General features: G+C 40.4%; 1 protein-coding gene across 1 annotated transcript in view; it reads left to right on the top strand.

Annotated features, from left to right (window-relative positions):
- The first annotated feature begins 2,018 nt into the window (after nt 1–2,018).
- Nucleotides 2,019–20,568, top strand: part of PRDM4 (PR/SET domain 4) — a 27,582-nt gene continuing 9,032 nt past the window's right edge. Inside the window, exons 1-10 of the mRNA XM_021687608.1 lie at nt 2,019–2,128; nt 2,323–2,589; nt 6,847–6,980; nt 8,617–8,802; nt 10,251–11,045; nt 15,808–15,957; nt 16,918–17,036; nt 18,226–18,311; nt 18,938–19,065; nt 19,712–20,026. Coding sequence (XP_021543283.1) covers nt 2,579–2,589; nt 6,847–6,980; nt 8,617–8,802; nt 10,251–11,045; nt 15,808–15,957; nt 16,918–17,036; nt 18,226–18,311; nt 18,938–19,065; nt 19,712–20,026 — 1,924 coding nt within the window. The 5' untranslated portion in view covers nt 2,019–2,128; nt 2,323–2,578. The remainder of the gene's footprint in view (nt 2,129–2,322; nt 2,590–6,846; nt 6,981–8,616; nt 8,803–10,250; nt 11,046–15,807; nt 15,958–16,917; nt 17,037–18,225; nt 18,312–18,937; nt 19,066–19,711; nt 20,027–20,568) is intronic.

Genomic DNA, 20,568 nt, shown 5'->3' on the forward strand with positions numbered 1-20,568 from the left:
CTTTTTATTGCAGAGTAGTATTCCACTATGTAAATATACTACAATTTATTTATTCATTCACCAGTCAGGCTGTTTACAGTTTGGCACTATTACAAATAAAGTTTCCATGAGCATTTTGTACAAGTCTTTGTACATATGTTTTTATTTTCTCTTGGGTAGATACCTATGAATTTAATTACTGAATTGTATGGTATAAGAAATTGCTAAGTTGTTTTCTAAAGTGGCTGTAGCATTTTGCATTCCCACCAGCAAAGTGTGAGGTTCCAGTTGTTTTGTATCTGCACCAACACTTGTTATAGTTAGTCTTTTAAACTTTGCCCACTCTAGTAGGTGCGTAATGTTACCTTATTGTGTTTTGATTTGCATTTCCCTAATAACTAATTATGTTGCTCATCTTTTTGTGTGCTTAATTGCCATCTATATATCATCTTTGGTAAAGTGGCTGCTCAAATATAATGCCCATTTAAAAAATGTGGGTTGTTTGACTCCTTATTATTGAATTTAAAGGGTTCTTTATATATTCCAGATTAAAGTCCTTTGTCAGATATTTGTTTTGCAAATATTTTATACCCATTTCTGGTTTAACTTTATTTTGTCAACAGTCTTTTCACGACAGAAAGTTTTAATTTTGATGAAGTTCAATTTGTCAATTTTGTAGTGGTTCTTGATTTTCGTGTCCTATCAGAGTTACAAAGATTTTCTCTTATATTTTCTTCCGTAGCTATTATAGTTTTAGGTCTTACATATTCTATGTAATCACGATTTTTTTACACGATTTTTACATCTCTGAAATTAATAACATTGTTTGAAAAGAATAGACATGGAAAACTGGAGGGAAATTATTCAGCCCTTTATAAAACACACCATTATTCTCTAGGTCCCAGGTTTGAATTTGGTATTTTAGGAAATACTGTGTCTAATTTACTTGTGATATGACGACTTTCTTGATTTAGACTTCTATTTGTTATCAACAAGAGAGCAAAACCAATGTGACCTGTCAGTGTTCAGTGATTAGTTCCCTCATCTGGAATGTGCTTTCTTTTTATGAGAGAGGAAGGGAAACACCACTCTCACCTCTCATCCAAAACACTGTTTGTGCCTTTGCCCCTTTACCGGGGATTGAATTGCAAAACTCACAGTCTTCACTAGACTACAAGCTGTTCAAGGTCAAGACCTAGGTCTTATTTTGTATTTCTGTTTGAGATGTAATTCAGTAATTGTTTTGTGAATGAAAGGAGGATTTCCTGGGTCTCTGCTGTTCTGCTGGTGTCTGGAAGGTACCAGGCAGTTTGTTACAATGTCCAGTCCTCACAAATTTGACTTTAGAGAAAAATGATCCCATCTCAGTATTCCTAGAGCTTAGCACGGTGCTTGCCATACAGGAGAGAAGAAGGGCAAAGAGATGAGGGGAAGAAAATTTGTACAAATCCCACTCCACCATTTATGACTTGAAGCAGAGAAACTGGGCAACCTTCAGGTGTAACTTAAGGTGAAAACTATTCAAGATAGACTCCCAATGCCTCCTGGGCAACAGCGCCAATATCTTTGGGCTAAGTCCCTTACTTGGAATCTTTGGGGCTTGCGTGGACCTACGATTCCCTAATAGGAGAATGCTGAGAAGACTGAAACCTTGAGTCTGAGGATTTAGGGGACTCAGAACCCATTTGCTACTTGCACATGAGCCCTGGTTGCCTAGCAACTGTGGGTCGATAGCTCGACGCTCGACGCAATCCGACCAGCCTGAGACGCGGCGCTCCCGGCGGAGCCTCTCGCAGCCAGGCAACCTCGGGCCCGGGTCCCCGGGGTGCGCACGCGCAGAAGGGGCTCGGCTGGGGGAGGGGCGCCGGAAGGCAGGCGCCGCTAGCGGGCCAGGGCGGGGAGGGGCGCACGCACGAGGGGAGGAGCGGCAGGGCCCCGAGTGGCTGAGGAGCCGGAAACGCGCCTTGGAGGGTGCGGCCCTGAGGAGACGGCGGGCTGGGCCGGGTCGGGCCGGGCCGGGCGGGAAACGTTAGGCCGGCGGCCCCCGTGGCGCGGGGGCCGAGCGGGCGGGGAGGGCCCGAGGCGAGCTCTGCCCGGATGAGGAACAAAGCGGTGGGGCAGGCGCGCGCGCCCCCCGCGCGGCCGGCAGGTGGGCTGCACACGGGCCCGGCCGGGGTGGGGCGAGGGCGGCAGGGCCTGCGGGCCCCACGCCGGCGGGCTGGCGAGTCAGCCGGCCGCCCCTGGGAGGCGGTGTCCGCAGCGCCTGGGCTCTCCGGTGGCGAGGGGACGGGGACTGCATCCTCCCCCGTTTTGGTGACCGCCCTTGTCCTCCCCCCTCCCCAGGTTGGGCAGCCCCCCTCCCGAAGCTTCTGGAGGAAAAGCCCCGGGTGTCCCCCGGCATGCCCCATCTCGCGGCGGGGTGCGCGGCCGCCGGCCCTCGGGAGAAGTTGGGCGGCCCCGGGCGGCCGCGGGGCCGAGTGGCCGCGTTCGTGCAGCGGTTGTAAGCAAGATGCGGTAGCACGTGACCCTGGAACGCAATCCCTGATGCCGGTTCCCCGCCACCCGTGTGTTCTTTTCTCTGACACTTGGCCCCAAGCAGATGCATCACAGGTGAGTGGCTTGGTGGGCTCCGCGCTGGTGACATCTTTGGAAAACATTTGGCAAATGAGAGTTTAGAGTGCCTTTCTTTGGTTTTGGTGCCATGGGGGAAGGTTACAGGTGCGATTTGCAAATGGATATATGTCCCAAAAGGATCAAGAAATCCAGAAGCCAGAGTTGGGTTGAATATACTCTCATTCAACCAAATTTACTCCAAATGTGAATAGTTCCAATTAGCCACACATTGACTGTTGGCTCATTGACATTTCCCCTATGCCTTTGAGTTATTTGAGCTTTTAATATCTTGATTTGAATTCGAGTGTATTTTAGCTTATCACCATGCTTCACCTTGAATTTTGCTGGTTACCCTATGGCTCGGATGGTAATGTGGAGAAATTAAGTTCTTAATTTTGCAGGTAGAAATTATTAGTTTTGCAGATTTCCTGCTAATGTTTCAAGTACTTAATGATACCATGCCAGTACAGAAATATGCCAGATATAGTTACATTTGGCTGTTCTTTTTTTAAAAATATTTTCTTTATTTATTCATGAGAGAGAGAGAGGCAGAGGCAGAGGGAGAAGCATGCTCCCCGCGGAGCAGGGAGCCCGATGCGGGACTCCATCCCAGGACCCTGGGATCATGACCTGACCCGAAGGCAGACGCTTAACTGACTGAGCCACCCAGGCGTCCCCCATTGGACTGTTCTTTTGGGGCAATTTCATAGGCTGTATGTTTAGGATGAGGAAGATAAAACAAATTCATTGAAGTTGCTCAGACTGTCCATTGCATTTTGTAAAGTAGCCGCTTTCAGTTAGCTTCTTAAATATTCTAAGAAAAAGTTACAAGATTCTAAGAAAGAAGTCATAAGATTAGCAACTGGCAAATGGTTTATTCCTAGGTCAGTTAGAAACACACACATAAAGCGTAGAAGTGTGAAAGAAATGATTTTACCAGGAATGAGTAGGGAAGAAGAGAGAGGTTGGTGTGATTTTGGCCCTTCTTCCAAGATTGCTTCCCAGAAACTCCTATGAGAAAGGTAGGTAGAATAGAATTGCACTTCAGAATGAGAGAGTCTTATGAGGATCATATTGTAAATTCCCTTCTGCTTTCTCTCTGTGAGATACTAGTTACCTTTGGTTTATGGCTGCTGAGGTAATCACATTTTAGTGACTCACGACAAAGCAGAAATCTGCTGAGCCTCTCACATTAAACTCTGGTTTGAACTGGTTTGAGAAGGCCTAGGAGTCAACCTAGAAACACCATTTTGATTGTTATCTGGAGATTAGGTACACAGATTAATATTCAGGAATTTTTAGAATGGGATTTGAAGCTATAGCCTTTTAGGTGTACTTTAAAAAATTATTATAACCCATTTGTTTAACCCACTGCTCCAGTGGTTGTAGAGTTTTAGTTACATTTGTAGCTATAAAAAGTTACAGGAAAAGTCTGTTTTAAACTTGCAAAATTAAGTTAGCTATTGTTTTTTAGGCTATAAGGATTTTTTTGCATTCTTTTATAGCGTAATTAAATACTGTTATTAATGTGCTGTCCTTCGTCAGGTGTGCCTCATTTGTCATATGCTTCTAGTTGCCTCTAGTGAGGATGAAAATGCATTGCTCCATCCAAATCAAATATTTCAGAGTGCCTATTCTTTACTGTTGGCCTTGTTCATTTTATTAATGTCTGAGAGTTTAGTTTTATGAGATACCTGGCCTGGGGTAGATTAAAGCCTGTGGATGTAGAATAATGCAGGAACAGGTCTACGTGGGACTTTAAACACAACCCACAATATAAATACACAGATCCTAATTATTGGAACTGAGTAAAAGGCAAAATGGTTCTTTTAGTGTAATTGTCTTTCTAATTGTAGTTAAGAGCTTGAGTTTCTTTTTAAAAAATTTTTTTATTGTAAGGGCGCCTGTGTGGCTCAGTTGGTTAAGTGTCTGCCTTCGGCTCAGGTCATGAACTCACGGTCCTGGGATCCAGCCCTGCATCAGGCTCCCTGCTTAGCAGAGAGCCTGCTTCACCCTCTCCCTCTGTGGAACCTCTCCCTCTATGGGGACCCTCCCCCCCCCTTGTGCTCTCTCTCAAATAAATAAACAAAATCTTTAAAAAAATTTTATTGTAGTTGACATAAAATGTTAATTTCAGGTGTTGACATACAATGTTCTATTAGTTTCAAGTGCACAACATAGTGATTCGATTTAGGTTTCTTAAATTGGCAGACCTGGATTTAAATTCCAACTCTGCCACTTGTTATATAATCTTGGGTTAAATTTCTTAGTCTCTCTGAGTCTGTTTTCTCATCTCTAAAATGGGATCAAGAATAATACCTACCTCACAGCAGTTACAAGGATTAGGTGAAATAGTTACATGTAAATCACTTAGGTCAGTGCCTTACACATACAGTAAGGGAGTAATAAGTGTGAGCTATTATTATTTTCAGGTTTACTGATAGCTGGTACTGCCATTTTTCAGATTACAACCTATTTCGGTTTTCTTTCGCTGCTCAGAAATATGTAGATCCGGGGCGCCTGGGTGGCTCAGTCGTTAAGCGTCTGCCTTCGGCTCAGGTCATGATCCCAGGGTCCTGGGATCGAGCCCCGCATCGGGCTCCCTGCTCAGCTGGGAGTCTGCTTCTCCCTCTCCCTCTCCCCCTGCTTGTGTTCCCTCTTTCGCTGTGTCTCTCTCTGTCAAATAAATAAATTAAAAAAAAAAAATAATTAAAAAAAAATAAAATAAAAGAAATATGTAGATCCATTTGATTCCTCCTCTCCTTTACTCCTCCCATGTAGATAGACATACACAGAAGAACTTGCATTACTGTTCCGTATACTTAATATAGGATTGGAGGTCTTTTTTTTTTTTTTTAAGATTTTTATTTATTTATTAGAGAGAGAGATCACGAGCAGGGGGGAGGGTAGAGGGAAAAGCAGACTCCCCACTGAGCAGGGAGCCTGATGCGGGGCTTGATCCCAGGACCCTGAGATCACGACCTGAGCTGAAGTCAGATGCTTAACCGACTGAGCCACCCAGGCACCCTTTTTTTTTTTTTAAAGATTTTATTTACTTGAGAGAGCGCGCGGGCGCTCACACACAAACTCTAGCACTAGCAGGGGGAGGGGCAGAAGAAGAGGGAGAAGGAGACTCCCCACTGAGCAGGGAGCCAGACTCAGGGCTGCAGGGCTCTATCGCAGGACCCTGAGATCATGACCTGAGCTGAAGGCAGACACTTAAAGGACTGAGCCACCCAGGTGCCCTGGGATTGGAGGTCTTTAGTAACATTTGGATAACATGTTGGCTAGTCTCTTGAAATTATAATGCTTATAATATGGCAGTCTCTAAATTCTGATAGAGGAACTAATAGTTATTGATAGCCTCCAATAGCAGGCATCTTGTTCAAACTAGTGTATTGCGATAAGATTGTTAATGATAATGAAAGATAGATTGCATAGAAAAGGTGATTCTCAGATTTTTTGGCCTGACAAAAATGGTCTGTAGATTTGAAAAGAAAAAAAAAAGGTTTGCTGTATCGAGAAACTTTTTGGCAGTGTTTTGCAGCATGATCGGTGCTCTTCTACTTAATTGCTAGGATTTGGGGCATATGACATGTCCTCTTTGACCTGGTTTCCTCATTTACTTTATTTTGAAGAATTGGTGAGACAATGTGAAATAAATTTTTATAAAGTATGTATCAAAGCTTACATAATGAACCTTGCTATATGGCAGATATTATTAAGATTTTTATACAGAGTTTTAATAAAATTTAACCCATGGAGGAAATACGGTGCTTCTTCACACCGTTAATAATCTAATTCAGACCCAGTATCACTGTAAGTCTTAGTAAAAAAATTAGTAAAAATGCTTTTGAGTGAAACTCTACAGAAGTCTGGTTTGAAGTAATAGGCCATTTGAAGAAAATACTGTGAAAGAGAAAACTTGGATGGTTAAAAAACAAACTCTTATTGCCATGTGCTCTAAGGATTGCAGTTTGCTTCAGGCAGTGTGCATAAGGTTTGGAACAAAGTGCACCTGAGTTAAATCCTATTTCTGCTTTGTGACATTGACTGAGTTAATGTCTCTGAATCCCAGTTTTCTTATCAGTAGAAAGAATAGGACACTCTGTCTCAGAGAGCTGTGAGCATAAAAATGAAGTAGTAGTTGGTCAGCTCCCATTTCCCTACCCCCATCGTTTCAGGTTCTTAGTAACTTAAATGGAATCACTAACGTGAGATTTTTCCTAATTGGTTGTGTGTGCTCTTTCTTAGGATGAATGAAATGAACCTGAGCCCAGTGGGGATGGAGCAGCTGACTTCATCCTCTGTGAGCAATGCCTTGCCAGTCTCAGGGAGTCATCTAGGGTTGGCTGCTTCACCCACTCACAATGCCATTCCTGCCCCAGGTCAGTAGTAAGGGAGAGCGACTGAATTTCAACACTTAATTGCATGATCAATTCTCAGTGGAGTCTAAAGGGAGAAAGAGTGTAAAGGAGAAGCCAAGCAGGTCTGAACTGCAGTTCCACGTGTGTCAGCCTCATGGAAGAAATGTTTTTGTGGACCACTGGAGTACTAGTGGATAGGAGTAGCAGTTTTTTCTGATTAGTCCTCCTGTGGGCTTGGTGGCCTTTAGAGATGTAGTTGACTTGGCATTTTATCTAGGTTTATCCATTCATCTGGTTCATACCCTTGGTTCTCTGTCCCTGGGTTAATAGAAGAGAATGAAAGTTATTCTAACTGTTCCAGAAAATAAGAGCAATTGAGCTTTATTTTTTTTTATTATATCTGAAACTGGCAACAGCTGCAAATGCACCAGGCTTAGAATTCAAAGAGGAGGCACCAAAGATGGAGCTCCTATATGGGACTCCCATAAGCCTCAGTACTCAGAGAGGAATACTATAGAAAAAGCTCATTTTCCCCCATCACTGTACTTGTAAAACCTTTTTATTTGCTTTCTTTTCTTTTTCTTTTGAAATAGAGAGAGACAAGCTATTGATTCTTAATGATCTATGACATTGTAATATATTGGGCTTTCTTTATCAAAATTAGAGTTAATGCTGACATTTGGCTGGTTCATTCAGTGGAGCATGTGACTCTTGATCTCAGGGTTGTAAGTTTGAGCCCCATGTTGGATGTAGAGATTACTTAACAATAAGATTTAAAGTTTAAGATTTAAATCTTTAAGTTGTTTAAATAGTTCTCTGTAGGGAACTACCTGCTTAACTACTAAAATGCAGCAGCTAAATAAATTCATCTAAACTAGGGTCTCCACAGTCCTTTCAGTGTCCACAAAAGAAATTAAAAAAAATTTTATTAGTAGTTAACTCATTTGATTATCTCTTAGGCATTCCTTTTAATGAACACTCTTGTTATGGGGGAAAAGCGTATTAAAAAATATTGCCACTGGCAAAAATAATGCAAATCAGCACTGCTCAAGTTAGTATTCATTGTTATACTTAGGCATGTAAGAGTCACTTCTACACCTTGCAGGTATAATCCAAGGTAGATATAATCTAAAGCTTAAATTTTTTAAATCACGAAATATAGCACATACACAAAAACACAGCACATATACATTTAACTTCCAAGTATAAGCATATTTATGAATTTTTAAAAAGTAAAACATTCTCACCATATAAAATGGGAAATATAAATAAAAAAGTAAAAAAAAATTCATAATATCATTACTCAGAGACCACTCCTGTGAACTTTGGTGTTTTTTCCCACTTTATGTGATTTGTTCTCTTAAATTGTATTTAAACCAGGTTTTTAATTGTAATTAAATGTTTTGATACTTAAAAGCAATACAGACAACTGGAAGATCAACTTGACCATTTTAAAACTAACTTGAAAACTACCTTTAAGACATATTTGTGAATATCTGCACAATACTATCTGTCTGGGGATATAAAGGGCTATTAGGTGAGATTTTTTTTTCCCCCATATGCAGAAACCTTCCTAAGAGCTTAGCTAGTGATTATAGTGAGAGTTTTTAAGTACTTACTTTCTTTTAATTGAGGAAAAAAAACCATTTTTTTGTAGGCCTTCCAGTGGCAATTCCAAACCTGGGTCCCTCCCTGAGCTCTTTGCCTTCTGCTTTGTCTCTGATGCTCCCAATGGGTATTGGGGATCGAGGGGTGATGTGCGGGTTGCCCGAAAGAAACTACACCCTACCTCCACCACCTTACCCCCACCTGGAGAGCAGTTACTTCAGAACCATTCTACCTGGTAAGTATTATGGTTATTTGGGACATTAGAAGAAAGAATAGAGCCTCCTCTTAACCTCCCTACTTGAAAACTTGAATAACACTTTTTTCTGTTTGTCAGTTTTGGATCTTAATCTCTAGGTGGGAAAAAAATATATATATTTTTGTACCTTTCCTCTTAGAATGTACAGATAACACTATTAATATAGTAGTTTGACTAGGCTTAATTTCTTAATGGCACATAAACAGTTTTTCTCCTTTTTCCTCCAGTATTTCCTTGGTTCAATTTTTATAATTCTGTAGTTGTAATTCTTGTCAACCACATGTCCTGCTAGTGTCATTGTTTACTATAAATTAAAGGTTTTTTTTTTAAGTTTAATGATTTTTTTATTCTAAGTGTGTATTTATTTTACAAAATTTAGCAAATAGGAGAACCACTCATAGTCCCATCATCCATCTTTTTGGTGTACTTCCTTCCTGCCTTTTATCTTGGTGTATAGAATTTTTACTATTTTTCATAATTAAGACTATACTGTCTATATGATTGTGTATCTTTTTTCTGCTTTGTATTTTTAAGTAGTTATTTTCTGTAACTGCTGCATGGTGTTCATAATTATTCTTTTTAATGCTGTATTACAGTCTACTGAATGAATGTTCCATGGTTTATTTATATATCAGTCTTTATTGTTGGACAGTTTGGTTTTTCTAGGTTCTTGTTACTGTTACAGGAATGACTTTGTGTATAATATCTGTAAAATGCATTTAGGGAAGATTATCCTAAGTGGAATTTCTTGTGCAAGAGCATATGAATATTTTTGGGGTTCTTAATGTATATACTTTCCAAAGAAGTTTTAGTAATTTACACTCCCACTGGCAATGCAGCAAGTGCCATTTCAGCACATCCTTATAAGCATGTGTATTCAAATATTTCTTAATAAAGCAGATTCAGTTGTGACTTTGGTTTTGAATACAACCTAATGTGCTGTGACAGTTTAATAATTAAAACTTAGTTATATTTAAATTTTCTTAATTAAATTTTTCATGTGGAAGATCTACATTTAAATCATTTTACCTTTTAACTTTTATAGAACAAATTTCAGCATCTTGGGTCTCAGGAATTCCAACTATGTATATATTAATATCATTTAAATGCTTAATTTCCAGTGACTTCAAAGGAACATAGCTACTCTTTTACAGTTTCTCAGTTTCACAGGGAAAACTGAATTATGGTATATGTGTGTTGCTATTTATAAAGTATATGTATCAATTTAACCAAATGAGGTAGAAGATTATTTTATGGTCTACTTATGTTGCTATTTTTATAAAGTATATATATCAGTTAAACCAAAGAAGTAGGTAAGAGATTAATTTAGTTATATTTGTAAGGAATATAGTTTCTAGCCTTTGGAATTCCTTATATTTAACGATGTACTAAAAAGTCTCTGATATCTCATCTTTTCCTTTTCTCAGGCATTTTATCTTATTTAGCTGACAGACCACCTCCTCAGTATATCCACCCTAACTCTCTAAATGTTGATGGTAATACGGCATTATCTATTGCCAATAACGCTTCAGCTCTAGATCCCTATCAGTCCAGTGGAAATGTTGGATTAGAACCAGGCATTGTTTCAATAGACTCTCGCTCTGTGAACACCCATGGTGCCCAAAGTCTTCACCCCAGTGATGGCCATGAGGTGGCCTTGGACACAACAATCACTATGGAGAACGTCTCTAGGGTTGCCAGCCCAATCTCTACAGATGGAATGGCAGAAGAACTTACAATGGACGGTGTTGCAGGCGAGCATTCCCAAATCCCAAATGGCTCCAGAAGTCATGAACCTCTGTCTGTGGATTCTGTGAGCAACAACCTTGCAGCAGACACTGTAGGACATGGTGGTGTGATACCCATTCACGGGAATGGCCTGGAGCTCCCTGTGGTCATGGAGACAGACCACATTGCAAGTCGGGTCAACGGGATGTCTGACAGTGCCCTCAGTGACTCCATTCACCCCGTGGCCATGAGCACCAACTCCGTAAGCGTGGCACTCTCTACCTCACACAACCTCGCCTCCCTAGAATCTGTTTCCCTCCATGAAGTTGGCCTAAGCCTAGAGCCTGTGGCTGTCTCCTCTATCACCCAGGAGGTCGCTCTGGGGACAGGTCATGTAGATGTGTCTTCGGACAGCCTTTCTTTTGTGCCGCCTGCCCTGCAAATGGAAGACTCCGATTCAAACAAGGAAAACATGGCGGCCTTGTTCACCGTTTGTGAGTGTGCCCAGCCTTTTTCTGTTGGGAGTATTGCTAGTTAGGGCCACCATCTCTAACAGATGTAGTCACGAAGTCCGGCGTTAAGGGAGTACAGACAGAAACTAGGCTGTGGGATTTTTCTTTGTGTGTTGTCCTTCATGCTAATGTGCCTTTTCCTCAAGTAAGCCAGATGACATACGAACATTTTGTTGGTTCTTACAGGGTTCTGAAGTAAGGAAACTGTAGTCGTTTCTTTCTGTGTTTTACACATAAGGTCAGCCCAGTGGTATTCGAGATATTTCCCTGGGTTTCAGAGATAGAGTCATTATAGAAGTAAACTTCAGTGAGGTGTTCTGTGTGTCATGCCATGTGCTTTTTCAACATAAGACAGATTTATTAGATCATGTGTATTTTTTTATCCCAATGGAAAAATGTAGGAAGATACAAATGCAGTTTTTATTTTTGCTCGGAATGCATATAAATTACTGTAGTTGGGCATGTAAAAGTTCTTTTTATGGGGCAACAATAACAAAAAGCAATATAAAAACTGTTGATTTGTTGGTGTCACTACATGCTTCATTCAAGCAACATGTTGAGTGCCTACTCTATGCCAGCCTCTGTGCTAGATGCAGGGTAGAAAATAGTCTGCAGGAGAGGACACATGCCTTTAAAGAGCTTATAGTCTGATGGGAAGCATAGGCAGGTAAACAAGCTGTTGCAATATAGTATGATAAGTGGGAAGATGGGATTAAGTGCAAAGTCTTTAAAAGAGCCCGAAGGGGAGCATCTAACCAGACCATGGAAGGAATATGGGAAGACTTACCAGGGGAGGCAGTGCATATGTTAGCACAGACCTGAAGGACAAAAAAGATGTTGTCAGCTGAGTATCAGGAAGAACAGTGTCCCAGACAGGAGTTGGCATCTGTAAGTGCCTAGAACTAAAAGAATTTTGTGTGGTTCAGAATTGCTGAAGTATAATATGGGGGTGATGAGAAAGAAGTAGGAGCCAGAACACAGAGGGTCTTCTAAGACCAGTCAAGGGTCTTAAGGAGTGAGGTTTGGGATGGGGCTCTTTGCAGTGTGAGACAAGTAGATGCCATAACTTAAGTGGAAGGTGATTTTCTAACCTAGAGTAGAGGTAATGATGATGAGGAAAGTGGGGAATATTTACAGAGAACTTAGTAGAGCTTGCCAGTGGGTTGAAGTTGGGGGAGGGAAGGGTTAAGGAGATATCCTTGGTTTCTGGCATGGGAAACTAGGTGGATAGTGGTACCACGCTTTCGGATAATGAATGGTGGAGGAGGACTGCCGTTTGTTTGTTTTTGAGGAGTGATGGTGAGTCTGGTTTCAGACATGTTGATTTCAGTGTCTATAAAATACCCAGGAGAGATGTTTAATGAGAATTTTAATCTGGAGCACAGAGATCTGTCTGCAAATATTCAGGGATCCTGAGCATTAAAACATTAATCATAGCCATGGAAGTGGGGTGAAATTATCTCCTAGTGAGAGTGGAATGTAAGAGGCTAGGGATGCTAAGACACAGTAGTAGCGGAAGAGCTTCCAAAGTAGGCTGAACAGGAGGGTCAGAAAAGTAGGACAGAGCTTCTGGTGCCTCAGAAGCCAAGCAGTGAGGAGAACTTTTATGTTAATCTTTTGAAATCTGAAAGTTAAAATTTTAAAATATTTTAATGTAGCCTCATTAACTTAGCAGAAGAGGTGGCCTAAAGTCTGTTGATCGTATTTTAAGTGGGCATGTGGAACCTCTTGCTCCTATGTGTGTTTTTTAAAAAATGAGATATGTTGGGGTGCCTCGGTGGCTCAGTTGGTTAAACGTCTGCCTTCAGCTCAGGTCATGATCTCAGGGTCCTGGGATCGAGTCCTGCACTGGGCTCCCTGCTCAGCGGGGAGTCTGCTTCTCCCTCTCTCTGCTCATGCTCTTTCTCTCTGTTTCTCTCAGATAAATAAAATCTTAAAAAAAAAAATTTAAAAAATGAAACATAATTCACATATACATTTTAAAGTGTACAATTTAGGAGTTTTTAGTATATCGACAAGGTTGTTACAAGCAGCACCACTATTCTGGACACTTCATATAATGGAAGCATACCACATGTGGCTTTCTGTGTCTTCTTTACCTTAGCATAATGTTGCCCTGGCTCATTCATGTTGTAGCAGGTGTTAGTACTTCATTCCTCTTTAGGACTGAATACTACCCTGTGTGTGGCTGTACCACATTTTGTTTATCCACCTTTCATTCATGAACATTTGGTTGTTTCTCCTGTTGGCTATTAGGAATAATGCCGCTATGAACATTCATGTACAAGTTTTTGTGTGAACATGTTTTTAAGTCTCTTGGATATATATTTCGGAGTGGGATTGCTCCTGTGTTTAACTTCTTGAGGAACTGCTTTTCTGAAGTGGTTGCATCATTTTGAATTCCCAGCATCAGTGTGTGAGTGTTCCAGTTTCTCCACATCTTCCGAACACTTTCTGTTATAGCCGTCTTACCGGCTATGGAGTGGGTGTGAAGTAGCATCTCATGGTGGTTTAGATTTGCATTTCCCAGGTGACAAGGATGTTGAACCTCTACATGTTCTCATTGGCCATTTGTGTATTTTCGGAGAAACCTCTAAGCATTTTTGGCAGTATGGAATCTGAATCTCCTTTGGAGATTTAGCATGGTTTGTTATTAAGAGCATTGGAGAATTGGGCGCCTGGGTGGCTCAGTTGGTTAAGCAACTGCCTTCGGCTCAGGTCATGATTCTGGAGTCCCGGGATCGAGTCCCACATCGAGTTCCCTGCTCAGCGGGGAGTCTGCTTCTCCCTCTGACCCTCCCTCTCTCATGCTCTCTGTCTCCTATTCTCTCTCTCAGATAAATAAATAAAATTAAAAAAAAAAAAAGCATTGGGGCGCCTGGGTGGCTCAGATGGTTAAGCGTCTGCCTTCAGCTCAGGTCATGATCCCAGGGTCCTGGGATCGAGTCCCGCATCAGGCTCCCTGCTCCTTGGGAGCCTGCTTCTCCCTCTGTTTCTCTCTCTCTCTCTCTCTCTATCATGAATAAATAAATAAAATCTTTAAAAAAAAAAAAAAAAAAAAAAGCATTGGAGAATGAGTTCTCACCAAGTGTAGGGGATCTCTAATCTGATCTTCAAAGAATTTTTAGTCAAGTAGTAGTTGAAGTAAGATATTATTTCTGCTTTGCCTAAATACGAAAACTTAACTGCTATTTTATGTCATTTAAGGAGAAATGTTTAATGATTGCTTAGGGAAAAAAAACCACTTAGATGGCTGTGGTTCTGCGGTTGATGTACTCCCAACTATTTTGAGGACGAATTTGGAAGGTTTGAGCATAATCATTGACTGATAGTCATGTGTACTATTCCTTAACAGAAATAGAGCACAAGATTTATGAGAACGACACTCATGAGCTTGTAAAAGTGAAGTTACAGTAACCACAGAGAGCAGTATGTAAAGGCAGCACCCTTTCTGACAATGCAGAAAGAACATATGAGCAGTAAGAAATTAAGAATTTTAAGCAAACGTGTCTGCAAGTACATGATTCTACCTATTGTCCCTAAGAGCACTTTTTTGCCAAATTTTTTTTGTCTTTAAGAATCTCATCAAAACCTGGGTGACCGGTTTGTTTATAGTGAAGCAAAAGCGAACAGTGGTGCAGCTGTCTCTGCCTCCGTTGAACTATATTGTCATCTCTGTTTTGGCTTTGCGTGATGGCATTTCAACTCCCGTTTCCTCATACAGTTTGGTAGAATTGGAATCTTGGGACTTTAGATATAATATCTAAAGGTATTATGTATTTACTTTAGGAAACAATGTACTTTATTCTTGAATTAATTTAGTGTTACTTTTTGGTCAGTGTCTATGGACTGAATAGTAAAATTGTCCTGTGAGATTAAAAAAAAAAAAAAAATCAGATCTTACTGGAGAGAGATGTCAGAGTGGGATATGTATCTTAGTGTAAGAAAGTGATTCTTTGGGGTGCCTGGGTGGCTCAGATGGTTAAGCGTCTGCCTTCGGCTTAGGTCATGATCCCAGGGTCCTGGGATCTATCCCCACATCGGACTCCTGGCTCAGCGGGGAGCCTGCTTCTCCCTCTCCTTCTGCCTCTCCCCCTGCTCATGCTTTCTCTCTCTCTGTGTGTCTCTGTGTCTCAAACGAATAAATAAAATCTATAAAAAAAAAAGTGATTCTTTGATCAGAGTATTTTTTAATTTTTATTTATTTTAATTTTTTTTATTTTTTATTTTTTAAAGATTTTTTTATTTATTCATTTGAGACACAGAGATACAGAGAGAGAGAGAGAGAGAGGGAGAGAGCATGAGCAGGGAGAGAGGCAGAGGGAGAGGGGGAAGCAGGCTCCCCACTGAGCAGGAAGCCCGATGCGGGGCTCGATCCCAGGACGCTGGGATCATGACCCGAGCCGAAGGCAGACGCTTAACCATCTGAGCCACCCAGGCGCCCCAGAGTATTTTTTTAAAGATTTTATTTATTTATTTGAGAGAGAGAGAACAAGCAGGGGGAGGAGAAGAGGGAGAGGGAGAGGCAGACTCCCGGCTGAGCACGGAGCCCCATGTGGGGCAGGATCATGACCTGAGCTTAATGCAGACGCTTAACCAACTGAGCCACCTAGGCGTCTTTTTTACTAGAATTTTGCTTCTTACTGGTTATACTTGAGTAATTAGCATTTAAATAAGAAAGCAGGTGGTACTTCAGGCTGCTTGAACTAACCCCATTTGTTTCTCTCAAATTTCCTATCCATAGGGTGCACTCTCTGTGACCGAGCCTATCCCTCAGACTGCCCCGATCACGGACCAGTGACTTTTGTTCCTGACACTCCAATAGAGAGCAGAGCGAGGCTTTCTCTCCCAAAGCAGCTTGTTCTCCGCCAGTCAGTTGTGGGAGCAGAAGTTGGTAAGAACCTTGGAACCATAAAAGCCTGTCAGTTCTCTTCCTTTGTAGGATAGAGTTGTAAAAGTGGATATGTATAATATAGTCATTATTTGGTTGATTCAGAAGTCAATTTACAGCTTAAGATTTATCCTTCTAGGAACATTTGTCCAGTGATAGCAATAAATCAAGTTGAAACTTTCTTGAGAAAGTTCCCCTTTCTTAGAATCAGAATTGTATAAAGGAAAGAATCATGGCCTGAGTCTGAAGACTTTTATTCTTGGCTGTATCATTCTCTAACGATGATGACAAAGCATTTCTTGAAACTTAAGTTTCTTTTATAAAACATGGAAAATTCATCACTGATAAACTTTTGTCACAAAAGATAGTTACATCGAATGTTCATAAATTGTTTAATACTCCTTAGGAAAAAGGAATAAGAAATATAGACTGCCAGAGTTTTGTTACCCATATTTGGATTTAAAATGGTTTCTGAATTACTGTGCCATTTCTTTGAAAATATCAATCTAGGTTCATTATTTTTTCAGCTGTAGTTTGGGTATGAGTCAGTTGAAAACGTTAAAACAGCTTCGATAATGTGGAGCAGTGCTTTAAGCACAGATGGTTTTATAAGTTTGATTTATCTTGTAGTAATTGCTTTATATTTTTATAATTGGGTAATGTTCTCTAGTCTTTTTTATGTATTCCAAAATAACACTTGGAGGGACTTGGTTTGGTTCCTTATGTATAAGACCAGGTTTAGGGATTTCTGATACTGCTTATTCTGCATGCTTCTTCTGAGCCCCATTTAATCTCATTACATTTTTCATATTTATAGGATAGAACACAAAATACTTAGCTACCTCACAGGAGTGCTGGAATATCCGTAGTTCTTAGGTTCACTGAAGCTAAGCCACTCTCTCTTGTGTATCCTGTTAGATGCTTAAACCATTGATTGGGCAGTTAATATCTTTTCACTGACAGGTGTGTGGACTGGAGAAACCATTCCTGTGCGGACTTGCTTTGGGCCTCTCATTGGCCAACAGAGCCATTCTATGGAAGTAGCAGAATGGACAGACAAGGCAGTCAACCATATCTGGAAGGTCAGTGTTCATGAAGCTTTTCTGTGGTTTCCGAATGTTTTTACTATAGTGAGGTAGTTAAAAGTGATGTAAAACAAAATTGGCCAAGACTGGTATGGTGCCATTCACCTGTCATTTATTTAATATTCCATCCTTTCTGTTCTTTGTAGCCAAATTATAATATTTAGCAAAACACCAGCTATGGAATTTAGAAAATAAACTGTTTTTAGTCTTCCTTTTATTAGATAATCCAGTGATTCTTCATTTAAATTACTTGAGGCAGCTGAGGACATACATGGACTTTGTTTATATGATGAAAGTCTTATTTTGTAATCAACCAAAACATTCTTCAAATAGTTAGCTTGGGAAACAGTTCTGGGATTGGAAGCTAAGATCATTTCTCTAGTTTTCTTTTTTCTTTTTTTTCTTTTTTTAAGATTTTATTTATTTTTGAGAGCGAAAGAGCAAGTAAGCATAAGCGGGGGGCGAGGCAGAAGGAGAGGGAGAAGCAGACTCCCCGCTGAGCAGGGAGCCGGATGCGGGGCTCAGTCCCAGGACCCTGGGATCATGACCTGAGCCAAAAGCAGACGCTTGACTGACTGAGCCACCCAGGCACCCTGGATCATTTCTCTCATTTTCTAACGGGAATCCTGGAAATGCAAGGTTTTGTCATAAACAGCTATTCTTTTAACATGTTTATATAGATTCACTGTAGTCAATAGATTGGGAATGATGCCTGCAAAATTGAAGTGAGAGGAAAGTGGGTCTTGTGAACATTGGAAAGGTAAGGTGCTGCCAGCACTGGGGACATGCATTTTGGTATCCAAAAAGAATACAGAAGAACGCTAGGTCCATTGGAAAAAGACTGAGAAGAGATGGTTCTGTGACCTTAATGTCTGTGTAGTCACTCCTTGTCACCATGTGGTAGGTTTTTGTTTGTGTTTTCCAGTCAAGCCAAAATGTGAATAATGAAGAGCAAGGTCATTCTATACCTTGAGCACTAACTGTCTCCAGTAGTCTTTATTACATTGCTGGAAATGGGCTTGGGTGAAATGACAAAAGTGTGAGAAGGCAACTGTGGAGTTCCACGCTGACTAGGGAAGCAGAGGCCTATTGCAGAGTAAAGGAGACTGTTGGTTAGCCTAAATTCAGTAGCACTTTGTATTGCCTGTCTGTTCATTTGACATGTATGTTTGCCTTCTGTTGACAGATATACCACAATGGTGTCCTAGAATTCTGCATCATTACAACTGATGAAAATGAATGTAATTGGATGATGTTTGTGCGCAAAGCCAGGTAAGAGTAGTCTTGGGTGAAGACGTAGTTAAGATTTGGATGTTTTTCAATAGAAAGCTTTGCATAAAATAGGGAAGAGCCAAAAATTCCGGATTATACTGATGTCTAAACATATGTTGAGGCCTAAGGCTTTTTACCTTCTTCACTCTAGTAGTTGTTGACTAATTAGGTGATTATAAATCGAAAGAAGCTATATCCTTTTTTTAAATAAATAACTTTATTCAACCTACCAGCACAATAAGGAATGGTACAGTTATTGAATTTGCAAGTGGGTACCTGCTCTTTATATCCGCTGTTAGTCAACCCTCAGGCTGTTGTTGTAGTTAATTCTTATTCAGCTGTCTATCTCTGTGTCTTTGTCCTATTGCTTTTTTAAAACTTAATTTTATTTAATTTTCTTACTTCCTGTGATAAACTCTCTAGTGTTTCTGACTATAAAGGGCAATCAGCTGATGTACAGAAGTAAGAATTCTCTTTCTATGTCCCTCCTAATAGGATAGGGAATTAGAAAAATGACCCAAAGAAAATAGTTCTAAGTTTTCATGTAGAATTTTGCTTAGGGATAGGATATGTTTAGTATATATTTCAAAATTAATATGCTTGATCTATTAAATGTGATAACTTAGGAACCGGGAAGAGCAGAATTTGGTGGCTTATCCCCATGATGGAAAAATCTATTTCTGCACCTCACAAGATATCCCTCCTGAAAATGAACTGCTTTTTTATTATAGCCGGGATTATGCTCAGCAGATTGGTAAGTTACTATAAGACTTGTTTCTCCTGAATCTAGCATAGTAAAAACACCAAGGACCAGAAGTAGTTTTGGTAATGATTTATATGTTAGCTGAAGCAAATCACATACATTTGTATATATAAAAGCAGGGTATTAACGTGTATGTTAGAAGTGTTAAAATCTGTGAGGTTCTTCACAAGCTAAACGTTATCAATCAAGCAGTATTCTTATGAAAGGAACTTCTGCGTTAAGATTTTGATTTGGGGTATTTGAAGTTCCTGAGGCTGCTTTTTTGAGCCAGTACCATTGTAATTTAAGTTCATAAAAAAAAGGAAAGATCCTTTAATTGATTTAAACTTCATAGTCTTTTTCTTTGCACTGTGTCATGATGACAAGCGATGTTTAAGAGTTTATACTACACTTTTTTAACAAAAGTTTTTTGGTTAGGAAAGATGTATTAAAATCCAGTATTTACAAATGCTTCCTTTGTGCCTGGCACACTATGTGAGATGCTGGGAATAGAGTATTAAACAAGACATTTTAGTTTTACAGGGAGTGGGCAAGATGGAAATTTTGGTAGAATGGAGAATTGTAAGCAACATTAATATCAAGAATGAATTTTTAAAATTTAAGTACGAGGAGACATTGAGTAATTTTTTTTTTGAAGGTGTTCCCGAACACCCAGATGTGCACCTCTGTAACTGTGGCAAGGAGTGCAATTCCTATACAGAGTTCAAAGCTCACCTTACCAGCCACATCCATAACCATCTTCATAGCCAGGGCCACAGCAGCAGCCATGGGCCAAGCCACAGCAAAGAAAGGAAGTGGAAGTGCTCAATGTGCCCCCAGGCTTTTATCTCTCCTTCCAAACTTCATGTCCACTTTATGGGTCACATGGGTATGAAGCCCCACAAGTGTGATTTCTGTAGCAAGGCTTTTAGTGATCCCAGCAACCTACGGACCCACCTCAAGATACATACAGGTAAGTTGTATTGGACCATCAAAATGGAATTTCGCAACAATTAGAAACTGCAGTAGTCAATTGCAGCTAGCTAGTCTTGTAGGTGGAGTTAAGATGTGAGAGTCTGGCTGACAGCAGGACTTCATTGGGTGATAAATCTTGGTGGGATAATTGCGCTTCCTCAGAGAGTGTTAGCTCCTGTTATTACAATGTTTCACATTCCAAATGCCCCAACCATAGTTTGAAGGTGACTGGGAAAATGGACTTCATCTGGAAGTTGATGCCTGTGTTTGGACTGAAAGCAAAGGGAATTCTATAGAAACACTCTGAGCCTCTCATTCCTAGTCACTGGCCAGAGCCAGTTTTCTTCCTATGAATATTGCCTAGTTAGTCCTGTCAAATTTTGGTTTTTTGAGTTTCCATTTACTAAACTCCATACAAGCCAACCCCTTTCTTTTAGCACGTATTTTTTATTTTTTTAAAGATTTTATTTATTTGACAGAGAGAGACACAGCAAGAGAGGGAACACAAGCAGGGGGAGTGGGAGAGGGAGAAGCAGGCTT

Source organism: Neomonachus schauinslandi, chromosome 5, assembly GCF_002201575.2.
Source record: "Neomonachus schauinslandi chromosome 5, ASM220157v2, whole genome shotgun sequence".
In the NCBI taxonomy this organism is placed as follows: Eukaryota; Metazoa; Chordata; class Mammalia; order Carnivora; family Phocidae; genus Neomonachus; species Neomonachus schauinslandi.